Below are 13,173 nucleotides of genomic sequence, written 5' to 3'. Positions count from 1 at the left end.
TTAATAATAAATTAGCATAAGTGTTAATACGAGGCTGTCAATTAAAGTTAGGCAATGCAGAGGAAGATGTGCATGCATTAAAGTACAGTTCATGAAATAAACCACAGCATTAAACTGCCTTTACTTCCAATACTCTTACTTTTCTTTATTTGTTGCATATTTTTCTGTTCTCCATTCCCCCAGTAGTAACACTGATATTTACCTAGAAAACTGTCAAGTCAATTTTTTGCACTGATTTTCACCCATTGTAATAAACACTGATAAATTCCAAGAAAATTTGCAAGAAAATAAAAACTGAAAATGAATATAGCTCACAAGTCAAATGAAACTGAACTATAGTTATAGTGAAACTTGAGCAAAAGACCACCTCCCATAGGTAGCGTTTTAACATCTTAAGGTACCCTCAAGGTTTCCAGTTCAACTTTGTTTTCCTATAGTTTAAAAACAAAACACCTCAACTCCTCTAGGCAACTAGGTTACCTAGGATAAATTTCACTGTGTTTGAAAAAACAAACAACAAAACAATGCAGGCATGGTATTTCAATTTCCAGTTACAAGGGGTGGACAGTATGCATGTCACTCACCAAATGCTTTCATAGGCTCTATCAATGTTAGTTTAAATGTCTGACCCTTCTCCAGTCCTTTTAAAAGGTTGGCAACTTCATAATGACGACAACCCACCAAATTTTTTCCATTTATAGATTCTATATGATCTCCCACGCATATCGTTTTGATTTGGTCGACAAGGCTGTCTTCTTTAATACGCTGTCAGATAAAAAAGCATTTATATTAGTTAGAAACAAAATTGTGGAAAAATAAACAGGTGGCACCTAATTCACTGCTGCTACAGATGAGTGAAACTCTAATTATATCAATATAGTTGCACCTATTATTCCAACAGTGAATTCAGAACAGGAGGTTATCATGTACCATGCCTTGACAAGCATTCAAAAATATTTAATATGCATTTAACATAAAATCGCATTTAGATGTGGCATAAAATGCATTTTGAAATCTGCTTTAGAAATTAAACTGAACTTTAAGTAGATGTTGGATTATTAAAAGGTTTTGTACTATAAACAGTATGTTTAAAATTGCCACACATCTCTCAGTACACCATATGTTCCCACACTTCCAGTGCACCCCACAGACACACATTACAGTATTTCCACTGAGATAACAATGAAGTTATGAAATCAATGTTCTTAATGGGACATCTCATGGAAAACAAAACATCTAAAATTTATAAAATGTCTTTTATAACAGAAATTAGTATTTTTTTCATCTTATGGTGAATGAATTATAGAAGATAGAAAATCCCAAAGGATGTAAAGATGTCTAGCGTTTGCATTATCAGAACATTTTAGGGGCAGAATTTAGAACTATAATTCAAATTTCAATTTTTATATGAATTAAAAATATGTTGTAGTATTAATTTTTCTATGCATGAATCCCATCTTTCATTCCCTTACTTCGGTGGAGAAACTATAACATAATAATACAATTTATTCCTATCCTCTCCTGAAATACATACTATTTCAGTGAGAACTGAGTTTATTTTCAATAAATCCATTCATCCAGCTTACAAGACGACATAGGAAATAAAATATTATTGACTACTATTTTAACACCTACCCTAGCAGACAGTGGTGCCAATGGGGGGCAATTTTCCTCCCCCAAGGTTTTCATGGAACCGGGAGCCCCTTATAAAGCAGTGGTCCCATACTAAATCAGTATGGCTGCTGTCGGGGCAGTTCAGAGAATCACTTGGGCTGTGTGGTTGAAATGCCACTGAAATTTGACCCAGACGCTTGACCATACAAATGGAGTGTCAGCTGGGACAAATTTCAACAAGTGGCATTGTGACCTGGCGCATGGGGTCACAACACAACTCAAATTTAGCCCAGCTGCCCCTCCATCCAGACAAAAGGGCGACTGGGCCAATGGGTGTTGAGACCTGGTCAGGGGTGGCTCTAGCAATTGCGCCGCCCCAAGCAGGGCGGCACACCGCGGGGGGCGCTCTGGCGGTCGCCAGTCCCGCGGCTCCAGTGGACCTCCTGCAGGCACGCCTGCGGGAGGTCCACCGGAGCCACCGGACGACCGGACCCTCCACAGGCACGCCTGCGGGAGGTCCACCGGAGCCGACTGCCGCCCTCCCGGCGGGGTCTAGAGCCAGCCCTGGACCTGGTGCACGTGGAGTTTGTCCCAGTGAAGTACAGGAGGATCTGCCGAGAACTCAACTCATGCATTGTGTGGGTGGAGAGGGGAGACTCCTCAGCTGAGGCAGACTCAGGGTCCCTGCTAGGGTGGGAAGGAGGGGGGATAAACAGGAATGGGGTCCCTGCCAGGGAGGACAGGGACTGAAATTTCCCCCCCACACACACACACACACAAAAATATCTGAACTGGAGCAACTGCTAGGAGCATAACTGTCTCAAAAGCCTGCTTCCAGTTTGTGTGTGCCTGTGTCTGAGCAAGACAGTGGGAAGCTTGGTAGTATATAGTGTTCTGTAAGACATGTGGCAATTTTAAACTTCCTACAGAGTTTAACTCTTATAGCACAAATCATTTTTAAATCTAGATTAAAGCCAATTAGAAGACTTGGTTGGAGGGGTGGGGGTGGAAGGAAGGCGTGTTTTACACATAAGGAATCAGGCCCAAAATGCTGCAACACACATTCCTGTTATAAAGTGCAAGGTATATCTAGCAAACAGCAGTGAAATCTCCTTAAATTCAATCCCCACTTAGTTTCTTCACTTAAGCAGGTATTCTTATTATCAGGGTACAAATTAAGTGGTGCTGACTGGAAACATGTATGTGGTACTTCAAACCAACTTTTGTATTCCAGGCTAATTATAACAACTTTCTGGTGGACTGTCAAAAGAAAGCAGGGCTATGCTAGACACAGCCACTGAGACCCAATGCTTAATTTTCAAATGGTTTACTGTCCATTTTAAAGGGTAAGTCATGCATTTTCAATGCAGAACACAGGGAATTAATTACACTGTTCCAGTTTATGATAATCAGTTTTGCACACCTTTAACTTCATACATCACACTATAACAACGTACTCCTTAGCATCTACAAAAAGTTCTCTTCCCCTTGGGATAACTCATGGACAATTAGTTTCACTCCAGAATATATCTTCCCATTTAGCTATAAATCCCTTAAAAATAGGACTTTATAATAGAATTGGTGACAGACTGTTGAATACAGCTTTGCAAAAGTGACATAATACTGAATTTAAATTAATGCTTTTATTATAAAGCAGAACTTTAGATCTTAAAACAAAAGAACCACTGTTTTCAACTGCACCCATAAAATCTGACCACGCTATCAACTATTTTAGAAACTTACCCTTTTAAACACAGAGCAGTCAAGTAGTTACAAGCAGGAAGTGATTATAACTATCAACAGATTACCTAGTACAACAGAGCTCATTAATTTCTAATGGAATCAGGAGCGGCTCCAGGCCCCAGCACGCCAAGTGCATGCTTGGGGTGGCATGACACAGGGGGCGCTATGCCGGCCGCCAGGAGGGCGGCAGGCGGCTCCGGTGAACCTCCCGCAGGTGTGCCTGTGGAGGGTCCGCTGGTCCCGCGGCTCCGGTGGACCTCCCGCAGGCGTGCCTGCAGGAGGTCCACCAAAGCCATGGGTCCAGTGGACCACGGGACCAGCGGACCCTCCGCAGGCACGCCTGCGGGAGGTCCACCAGAGCTGCCTGCCGCCCTCCCGGCGGCCGGCATAGCGCCCCTCGCGGCATGCCGCCGTGCTTGGGGCGGCGAAATGTCCAGAGCCGCCCCTGAATGGAATACTAAATCAGTTCAAATGAAAGGAAAAGCTCTAATGACAAAAGTTATTCCCCTAAATACAGCTCTTTATTCAACTATGTCTCTACTTTATAATGAAACTGTCACTAAAGCTTTCTATCTGACTGGGAACAAAGTGTACCGAAAGATACAGCTTTTGCCTTTTGGAGACCTGTCTCTCCACCTACCCACTTTCTCCATTCTTCCTATCATGGCTGACTCCAATTTAAAAATTTCTCAGGGATTGTTATTATTGTACTGATTAGATGACATAGTATTAAAAGCACTGGCAGCCACAGAAGTTTTTATCTACACTAGGGGCCCCACTGTTGTTGCCACAGGCGGAGCTGAACAGGTGCTAGCAACAGTGGAAAATATTTGTCAAAAATCCCAAGTGCAATTTACAGATGTAGATTTGTTTTTGTTACATAACTGCACTCAAAAACAAAACAATGTAAAACTTCAGAGCCTACAAGTCCACTCAGTCCTACTTCTTGTTCAGCCAATTGTTAAGACAAACAAGCTAATTTACATTTACAGCAGATAATGCTGCCCTCTTCTTATTTGCAATGTCACCAGAAAGTGAGAACAGGAATTTGCATGGTACTTTTGTAGTTGGCATTGCAAGGTATTTACATGCCAGATATGCTAAACATTTGTATGCCCCTTCATGCTTTGGCCCCCATTCTAGAGGACATGCTTCCATGGTTCATTAAAAAATAATGTATTAATTAAATTTGTGACTCAACAACTTGGGGGAGAATTGTATGTCCCCTGTTCTGTTTTACCCGCATTCTGCCATATATTTCAAGTTATTGCAGTCTCAGATGATGAGCCAGCACATGTTGTTCAGTTTAAGAACACTTTCACTCCAGATTTCACAAAACGCAAAGAAAGTACCAATGTGAGATTTCTAAGGATGGATACAACACTCGACCCAAGGTTTAAGAATCTGAAGTGTCTTCCAAAATCTGAGAGGGATGAGGTGTGGAGCGTCCTTTCAGAAGTCTTAGAAGAGCAACACTCCGATGTGAAAACTATAGAACCAGAACCACCACAAAAGAAAATCAAGCTTTTACTGGTGGCATCTGACTCAGATAATGAAAATGAACACATTGGTCTGCACTGCTTTGGATTGTTATTGAGCAGAGCCCATCATCAGCATGGACGCATGTCCCCTGGAATGGTGGTTGAAGCATGAAGGGACATACGAATCTTTAGCGCATCTGGCTTGTAAATATCTTGCGATGCTGGCTACAATAGTGCCATGAAAACACTTGTTCTCACTTTCAGATGACATTGTAAACAAGAAGCGGACAATCATTATCTCCTGCAAATGTAAACAAATTTGTTTGTCTGAGCAATTGGCTGAACAAGAAGTAGGACTGAGTGGACTTGATTAGGGGTATGGAACGGCTTCCATATGAGGAGAGATTAATAAAACTAGGACTTTTCAGCTTGGAAAGAGACAACTAAGGGGGAAATATGATAGAGGTCTATAAAATCATGACTGGTGTAGAGAAAGTAAATAAGGAAGTGTTATTTACTCCTCCTCATAACACAAGAGCTAGGGGGCACCAAATGAAATTAATAGGCAGCAGATTTAAACCAAACAAAAGGAAGTATTTCTTCACACAATGCACAGAAACTGTGGAACTCTTTGCCAGAGGCAATTGTGAAGGCCAAGACTATAACAGGGTTCAAAAGAGAACTAGATAAATTCATGGAGGATAGGTCCATCAATGGCTATTAGCCAGAATGGACAGGGATGGTGTCCCTAGCCTCTGTTTGGCAAAAGCTGGGAATAGAAGACAGGGAATGGATCACTTGATGATTACCGTATTTTTCCGTGTATAAGACTATACTTTTTCCTAAAATCCTTAGACTAAAAATTGAGGGTAGTCTTATACACGGAAGTAAGCCCCTGCCTTCTGACTCCCCCAACCCCTATCCACCCCCCCCACCCCTGAACTCCCCTGCCCTCTCTCCAACACCCCCTCCCTGCCCCCTTACCGCGCTGCCTGCACGTGGCTGGATCCGGCAAAGCGGGACCGGGCGGCCGTGGACGGAGACCCGGAGCCGGGCAGCCAAAGAAGCGGGGCCGGGGAAGCGGGGCCGGCGAAGTGGGGAGCCGGCGACGCGGGGAGCCGGGCGGGCGGCCGGCGACGCGGGGAGCCGGGCGGGCGGCCGGCGACGCGGGGAGCCGGGCAGGAGTCGCGGGGCCAGGGACGCGGGGCCAGGGCAGGAGTCGCGGGGCCAGGGACGCGGGGCCAGGGCAGGAGTCGCGGGGCCAGGGACGCGGGGCCAGGGCAGGAGTCGCGGGGCCAGGGAGGGATGCGGCAGGAGCCGGGCAGGGCCGCCGCCGGAGACCAGCCGGGGCGCATGGCCCTCCTCGGCCCCTCTACCCCTACCTCGGCGTTCTCTTCCTGTGCCTGAGCGGCAAAGTCGGGGGGGGGGGGGAACAGCTGAAGCGCGGCTGGAGCGGCAAAGAAAACAAAACAAAACAAAAAACCTGAATTTGGGGTAAGAAAAGTTGGGGGCGTCTTATACATGGGGGCATCTTATACAAGGAAAAATACGGTACCTGTTCTATTCATTCCCTCTGGGGCACCTGGCATTGGCCACTGTTGGAATACAGGATATTGGGCTAGATGGACCTTTGTTCTGACCCAGTATGGCCGTTCTTATGTACATAATTCTACACTTGTAAGTTCAACTTTCATGATAAAGAGATTGCACTACGGTACTTGTATTAGGTGAACTGAAAAATACTATTTCTTTTGGTTTTTTTACAGTGCAAATACTTGTAATCAAAAATAAATGAAGTGAGCACTGTACACTTTGTATTCTGTGTTGTAATTGAAATCAATATATTTGAAAATGTAGAAAACATCCAAAATATTTAAATAAATGGTATTCTATTATCAAAGGTGTGCAATTGCAATGAATTTGTTTAATCACTTGACGGCCCTAAAAATAACTTTTCAGAAGTGTATTGAACCCAGGACAGAGCTTCCTAGGGTTTTAGTGTTGCAAGCACTGCTCATATTCTTCCAATACCAGAGGATCCTCTCCTCCTAAAACCAGGTCCCAGAGTAGGCCAATATGCAACAGTTTGGTGAGACTGCACTTTTCTATGATGACTGCTATCTTTAGTTCCAGAATATAAACTGTAATTTTGTTTAAATAAGTATCTAGCTGTCAAGGCTGCAAAGAAAACCTTCCAAATGTGAGATGAAGGAAATTGATGCAGTAGTGTCTGCCTGAGTCTGCAGACAGCCTGAAATGATAGCTGTGTCCAGTGAAAATTGCTACCATTCAGCTCAATAGGGTGTTAAACTCTGAAGTATAATCAGCTTTTGACATTTAAATGTCAGCATTGTTAGCCATTTTGGTGCTTTTCAAAGAACAAGAGAAAGCGGAGCTGTAAGGTGTGGTCTACATGCAGTTTTTGTTCCAGTATAACAGGTTTTCGACCTGGCCGGAGCACAGTCGACATGGTTTTTGCTGTCAGACAAATACAAGATAAGTGCATTGAACAGAACATGCACCTGTATGCTGTCTTCATAGATCTGACAAAGGCGTTTGATACCATCAACAGGGAAGCCCTTTAGACTATTCTAACACGACTTGGCTTCCCAAGAAAATTTGTCCAGATTATACACCTTTTTCATGACAGGCGAAGTATTGTCTGATGGAGCCACATCAGCCCCCTTTAACATCACCAACAGCGTGAAACAAGGATATGTTCTCGTTCCTGTCTTATTTAACCTGTTCTTTGCATGTGTCCTCAGCCATGCAATGAAAGATCTGGATCAAGGTATATATTTGAAATACCGGCACGATGGTTCACTTTTTTACCTCCGTCGCCTGAATGCTAAGATTAAGACAGTGCAGAAACTCCTTCCTGAGGCACTCTTTGCCGACGACTGTGCCCTCATGGCTCACACTGAAAATGATCTTCAGCATATTGTCAACAAGTTTGCTGAGGCCTCGCAACTTTTCGGACTATCAGCCTTGGAAAGACAGGAGTTCTCCATCAACCAGCACCTGTATCAAATGCTTCTGTCCCGAGTATCTCCATTGACAGCACTCATCTTAAAGTAGTGGAGAACTTTAAATACCTGGGTAGTGTCATATCCAGTGATGGATCACTGGATAATGAGATCAACGCATGAATATCCAAAGCAAGCCAGGCACTTGGCTGTCTGCGTGTCAAAGTTTTAAACCACCACAACATCCAGATATTAACAAAACTGCTTGTGTACAGAGCTGTTGTTCTTTCATCTCTTTTGTATGGGTGCGAAACATGGACACTATATAGGCGTCACATCAAGCAGCTCGAAGCATTCCACATGCGCTGCCTCCGCAACATCATGAAGATCCGCTGGCAAGACAAAGTGCCCAATCTTGAGGTCCTCGAGAGAGCCCAGATGACAAGCATCAAAATGATGATCATGAAGTCACAGCTACGTTGGACCGGTCATGTCAGCCGCATGGATGCGAACAGAATCCCCCGCCAGCTTCTGTATGGTGAGCTCTCCCAGGGCATCCGGCATATAGGTCGTCCACGGAAACGTTACAAGGACACCATCAAAGCCAATCTGCAGTATAGCAGTATCAAACCCAGGGACCTTGAGGACGCGGCCAGCAACAGAACACAGTGGCGTGCAACAGTCAGAAATACCTGCATCGCCTTTGAGGAAGACCGCTGCCGCCGTCTACAAGACGCACGCAAACAACGTCACAGAGCACCAGCAGCGCACAACCCACTGACCGCGAACTTCCCATGCACCATCTGCAGCCAAATGGGCACCTCTAGAATTGGCTTGTATAGTCATCAGAGGGCACACCATGAGACCAACAATAGATGATCTGCACAGATTTGACATCATCGGATCGATGGACTACCAAGACTTATACCTGTACAATCTAGCATACAGAAATAAGCTATACTAAGGTCACCTATATTGATATAACTACATCACTCAGGGCTGTGAAAAATCCACACGGCTGAGCAACATAGTTATACCGATTTAACACCACCACCCCGCCCCTCCATGTAGACAGCACTATGGCAACAGGAAAGCTTTTCCCACTGACATAGCTACCACTTCTCAGGGATGTGGATTAACTACACTGACAGGAGAGCTCTCTCCTGTTGGTGTAGAACATCTTCATTAAAGCACTACAGCAGTGCAGCTGCACCAATGCAGTGTTTTAAGTATAGACGCACCCTGATATAACCACATTCATACCAGTATAACTGCACGCAACTAAGGGGGTTGTGCTGCTTTAACTATACTGGTACAGTTAAAGTGGTACAGCTTTTGCATATAGACAAGGTGCTGGTGTATTATGAAGATCTACACAATCTACTGTGAATAGCAGCTCATTTTTATGACACGAACAAGCAGGATTTAGAGAGTTGGTGGAGCATGGGAGAATACTATCACTTTTTTTTTTTTCCAAATCTGCCCTCAGCCTGCAGTAATCCCTGTGATTGGCACTTTTCTCCACATGCTACCAGCCAAGCAGAGAGCGGAGTATCATTCCCAGGAGTGTTGGAAGAGAGGAACTTTAAAACATTCTTCTTAAAACATTTTCGGGGGGGGAGGGGGAAATCTGTCAGCATACATCCAAAAGAGCGAAGTGGAGGTTCTAGGAATTTTAAGCGTCCAAGTGTTGATACTAGGAAATTCAAAGTTTTGTTGAGAATTCAGTGTTCATATTTTACAAAATTCATTGTAGGCTTTGAACAGAACAGCCAGTGATCATAAAAATCTCTCTCTAGACAATCTTCCACTCTTCACCCTTCACAGCTGCACTCCAATTAACTTTGCTAATGCATGTAGAATAACTGCAGAAGCAGGATAAAGAGGGACTGTGCAATGAAGGCAAGTTTAATGCAGTGGAAGGGCACTATGTGTGCTGTGGACAGGCTTTAAGAGTGACAGAAATTTAGGATAACTTCATTGTCACATGAGTGAGCAGTTGCTCTATCATCAACTTCTCAAGAAGTTAAGAAAGTAGTGAAAAGGTTAGAAATAGAGTAATAACTAAAAATCGAAGGGCTCTCTCAACACAGGATTGCCTGCTGCTTTTCTTTAATTGTGGTGAATGTTCAGTCATCAAAAGAGCTCCAGTTCTAGAGGATTACCGGTACTTAAAACCATAAAACTTAAGAGCATTAGATATAAAAGATTCTGTTAAAATTTACCTTTATGAAGGCATAGCCCGTTCCATTGTCTGTAATGGTAAGCCCAAGAGAATCCTCCGATTTAAGAACATCCACTTCTTTTTTTGGTCCCTTTATGTGGGCAAATATGAAATCTTCAAGGCCAATCTGCCCTCCTAAGAGGTTGTCCATATCAATTTTGTGCGTATTCAAAGTGCAAAATATGATCTACACAGAAGGAAAAACAAATCAATTACATTTGAGTTTTAAAATATTACATCAGCCATTAGGATAGGAAAATAAATGGTGGAAAGAATTTTGTTTTCCTGAATTTGAATTATCCATGAGTTTGGAGCAAAAAATCCTTTGTGGTCTTAAGTGATGACCCCCATTTTCTGTCCAACCATCAATACTAAAAACCCTATTCCCATCCACTCATATGACAAAAAAGGTACTAAATAGCTCAAATTCTGCAGAGAAGAAATAGCAGGGTGCAGGGGAGAAGGTACATGTTATCCAGTACCTTAGCTCACAGCTGTAAGACCCAGACACCTCTTGGTACCAACTGGTAGAGGGTACAGGTGTTGCACAGGGTCTTAAAGGGATTTCCTGGGTCAGATATATGCATAATAGCTCATCAAAGAGTGACATGTAAGGTCTCTACCAAGACACGGTAGTCCACTTTTCATCATAATCAGTGAAAAATGTATGTATGTACAGAGAATATTTAAGTTATGTATCTATACTGAAAATTACATTCTTAAGGTCTTGGAGTTAAGGCAGGTCACGAGGAGGTGACATGCCTCTGACAGGTCCCTTTCAGGGAGCAGGTAACAGACACTTATCTCCCTATCTGGCCGTTTGTGTATTGTCTGCCTCACAATGGAGGCCTATTTGCATACTAAACCAGGTGCCAGTTGAAAGGCTGCAAAATCTACAACAGAAAATCTAAAGGAATAAACAAAGCAGCAGAGGGGTATCCTGTTTATGAATAAAGACAAAAGGATAGGACTTGTATATCTTGGGAGGCAAAAGAACACATTGGGTTCTTCACCTAGGAGACAAGCTGACAGCATGTTTCATGAAAAGGGGAATCACAGCAAAGCCTGACTGTGAATTACTATGAGGACTTTGGTTGAGCCACACTCTACAAGACATAAGAGTATCTAATTAATTAAGACTAGGTTCTTGACTGTGTTATGATTTTATTTTATATATAACCATGTGTTTGCAATACTTCTAACTTGCTATTACTTGAATCTCTACACTCTGTTACATAAACTTATACTTGAATTCAATATAAACATATCTAAGTGCTGTGTGTTGAGCAGAGAGGTGGCCTAAGGTCTGACTGGTAAACTGTGCTGTGCTGTTTCTTTTAAACCAGCAAATCTGGACATTCCAGGTTGATGCTTGGATGGCTTGACGGTTGCAGTGTGCTGATCTCTAACCTGTCAAGAGGCAGCAGGACCTGCAAGACCTAGAGAGGAATGCTTGTGTTGCCAATAGCCAGGGGAGTTGGACAGCTGACCCCTGGCAGGTACAGACAAGGCTAAGGGCAAGTGATAGCAAGGTATCTCGCAAGCCCAGGCACTGCTGGGAAACATCACAAGCTACCTTTCCTCTCCCTAATCTCTGTTAAGAGGCTCACCTCCATGTGGCCCAGAGGCATGACCAAGGTGAATGAATCTGGGGAGATCAGCAGCAGCTTGAAGTGGTTTCCTGAGCATATATCTTGCTTATTTCGCACTCTGTTTCCACTATCAAGCCAGCTCCCCTGTCAAAGCTCATACCAACCAGGAGAGAAGAGAATCCAAATTGCAGGCCCGAGTAATAAGATTCCCAAACTGTTTGCCTCCTGGAAGTGGTTTTCTGTTCAAAACATTGTGTATGCTGGGTTGGTGGTGGTGAATTCCCTCCACGCTCTATTTTTTACATCCTTCTACACAACTACAGCACAAAATTTCAAAAAAATTCTTATGCCCTAATCGGACAATTTCAGAATACAGCTTTTGCCAGCAGAACTCTCAATACCTCCCTGTCCATTTCACCTCCCACAGGTCTTTTTGTATATCATGGTGGTCTGTGGGGGTGGTGCAAATGGTGGGAGTATTTATGGTGCTCCCCAATGAAACTGTAGACAGAAGGAATTCAGTGTCCAATCAGAGTAACTCTGGAGGGAACCAATGGCTTAAAATCATTACCTCTTGTTCCCTAGAGCAATCTGAACATCAGCTTCCAATAGCATACACTACTTTAAAGTAGAAAAGTGGATAGAAAATCATGATCCTTTGTCTTTTGCTAATATTAATACATATTTTTGTTTGAATAGTGATATAAGCATGCGGGAATTTGCAGAGCCACTCCCACTGAGGCAAACAGAGGTTCCACACCTCAGTGGGAGAATGAGCTGAACAGTGCTAACTAACTAGGAAAGATTTTTCTGCAATACCACGACATTAAATCGTAAACAAGTCTTTGTCAGAATTATGATGGGTATTTTTGGGACTGCGTGGAGGGTTGTTTCTCCAGAAACTTGTCCACCATATAAAAGCTGACCTTTAGCTTTCTTCTCAAACAAAACAGACACTGTTGAACAAAACATTTCCAGGGCAATCTTTTTGCTGTGAGAAGCAACATTAAGGGCCTTGAATTAGTTTTCATTTTGTACTATTACAATATCAAGACATTTTCAAAACATACATAACAGAGTGTTAACAACAAGCAGCCTGCAGAATAGTATACATAATGTAGCAAAGTCAGAAAAATTATCTTTGTTTCTTCATGGAAAGAAGAATGCACATTTATTCATAGCATGCATTGATTATTTAGTCAGTCATTGAAATATGCCACAGTTTACAGAGAACAGCAGCCTTTGCGTGAGAGGATGTGGTTCAAAGAAACTGCTACGCCTGTTCAAGAAAAACCTTTGATCTCCCTGTTACAGGGTGGTCCCCTGTAGTCCTCTCTCACCTTAAGTGTAGACCACACCGACTCTAGTTCTCCTTCACCCCCAACATGTGTCCTTATACTGTTCCAGCAGGCTTACCCCCTCCCTCATACAATACATACATACAATACTAACAGCAGCCACCTCTGCCTTTCTTCAGCCTCTCAGCTCCCTCCTCCTCCTCCAGGGCTTCCTTCCTCTCCATTTATTTGCTCCCTGCTGCTGAGGTTGCCTCT

General features: G+C 43.3%; 1 protein-coding gene across 3 annotated transcripts in view; it reads right to left on the bottom strand.

Annotated features, from left to right (window-relative positions):
• The window catches only part of GIPC2 (GIPC PDZ domain containing family member 2), a 59,676-nt gene that overhangs the window by 29,316 nt on the left and 17,187 nt on the right, over positions 1-13,173 (bottom strand). For all 3 annotated transcript variants that reach the window (XM_045028999.1, XM_045028997.1, XM_045028998.1), the window contains exons 2-3: positions 10,030-10,215; positions 585-765 (exon numbers count right to left, since the gene is read on the bottom strand). In XM_045028999.1, the coding sequence (XP_044884934.1) occupies positions 585-765; positions 10,030-10,179 (331 nt within the window). In that variant the 5' untranslated portion in view covers positions 10,180-10,215. The remainder of the gene's footprint in view (positions 1-584; positions 766-10,029; positions 10,216-13,173) is intronic.

Source organism: Mauremys mutica, chromosome 8 (assembly GCF_020497125.1).
Source record: "Mauremys mutica isolate MM-2020 ecotype Southern chromosome 8, ASM2049712v1, whole genome shotgun sequence".
Lineage (NCBI taxonomy): Eukaryota > Metazoa > Chordata > Testudines > Geoemydidae > Mauremys > Mauremys mutica.
This window is presented reverse-complemented; position numbering and strand designations above follow the sequence as displayed.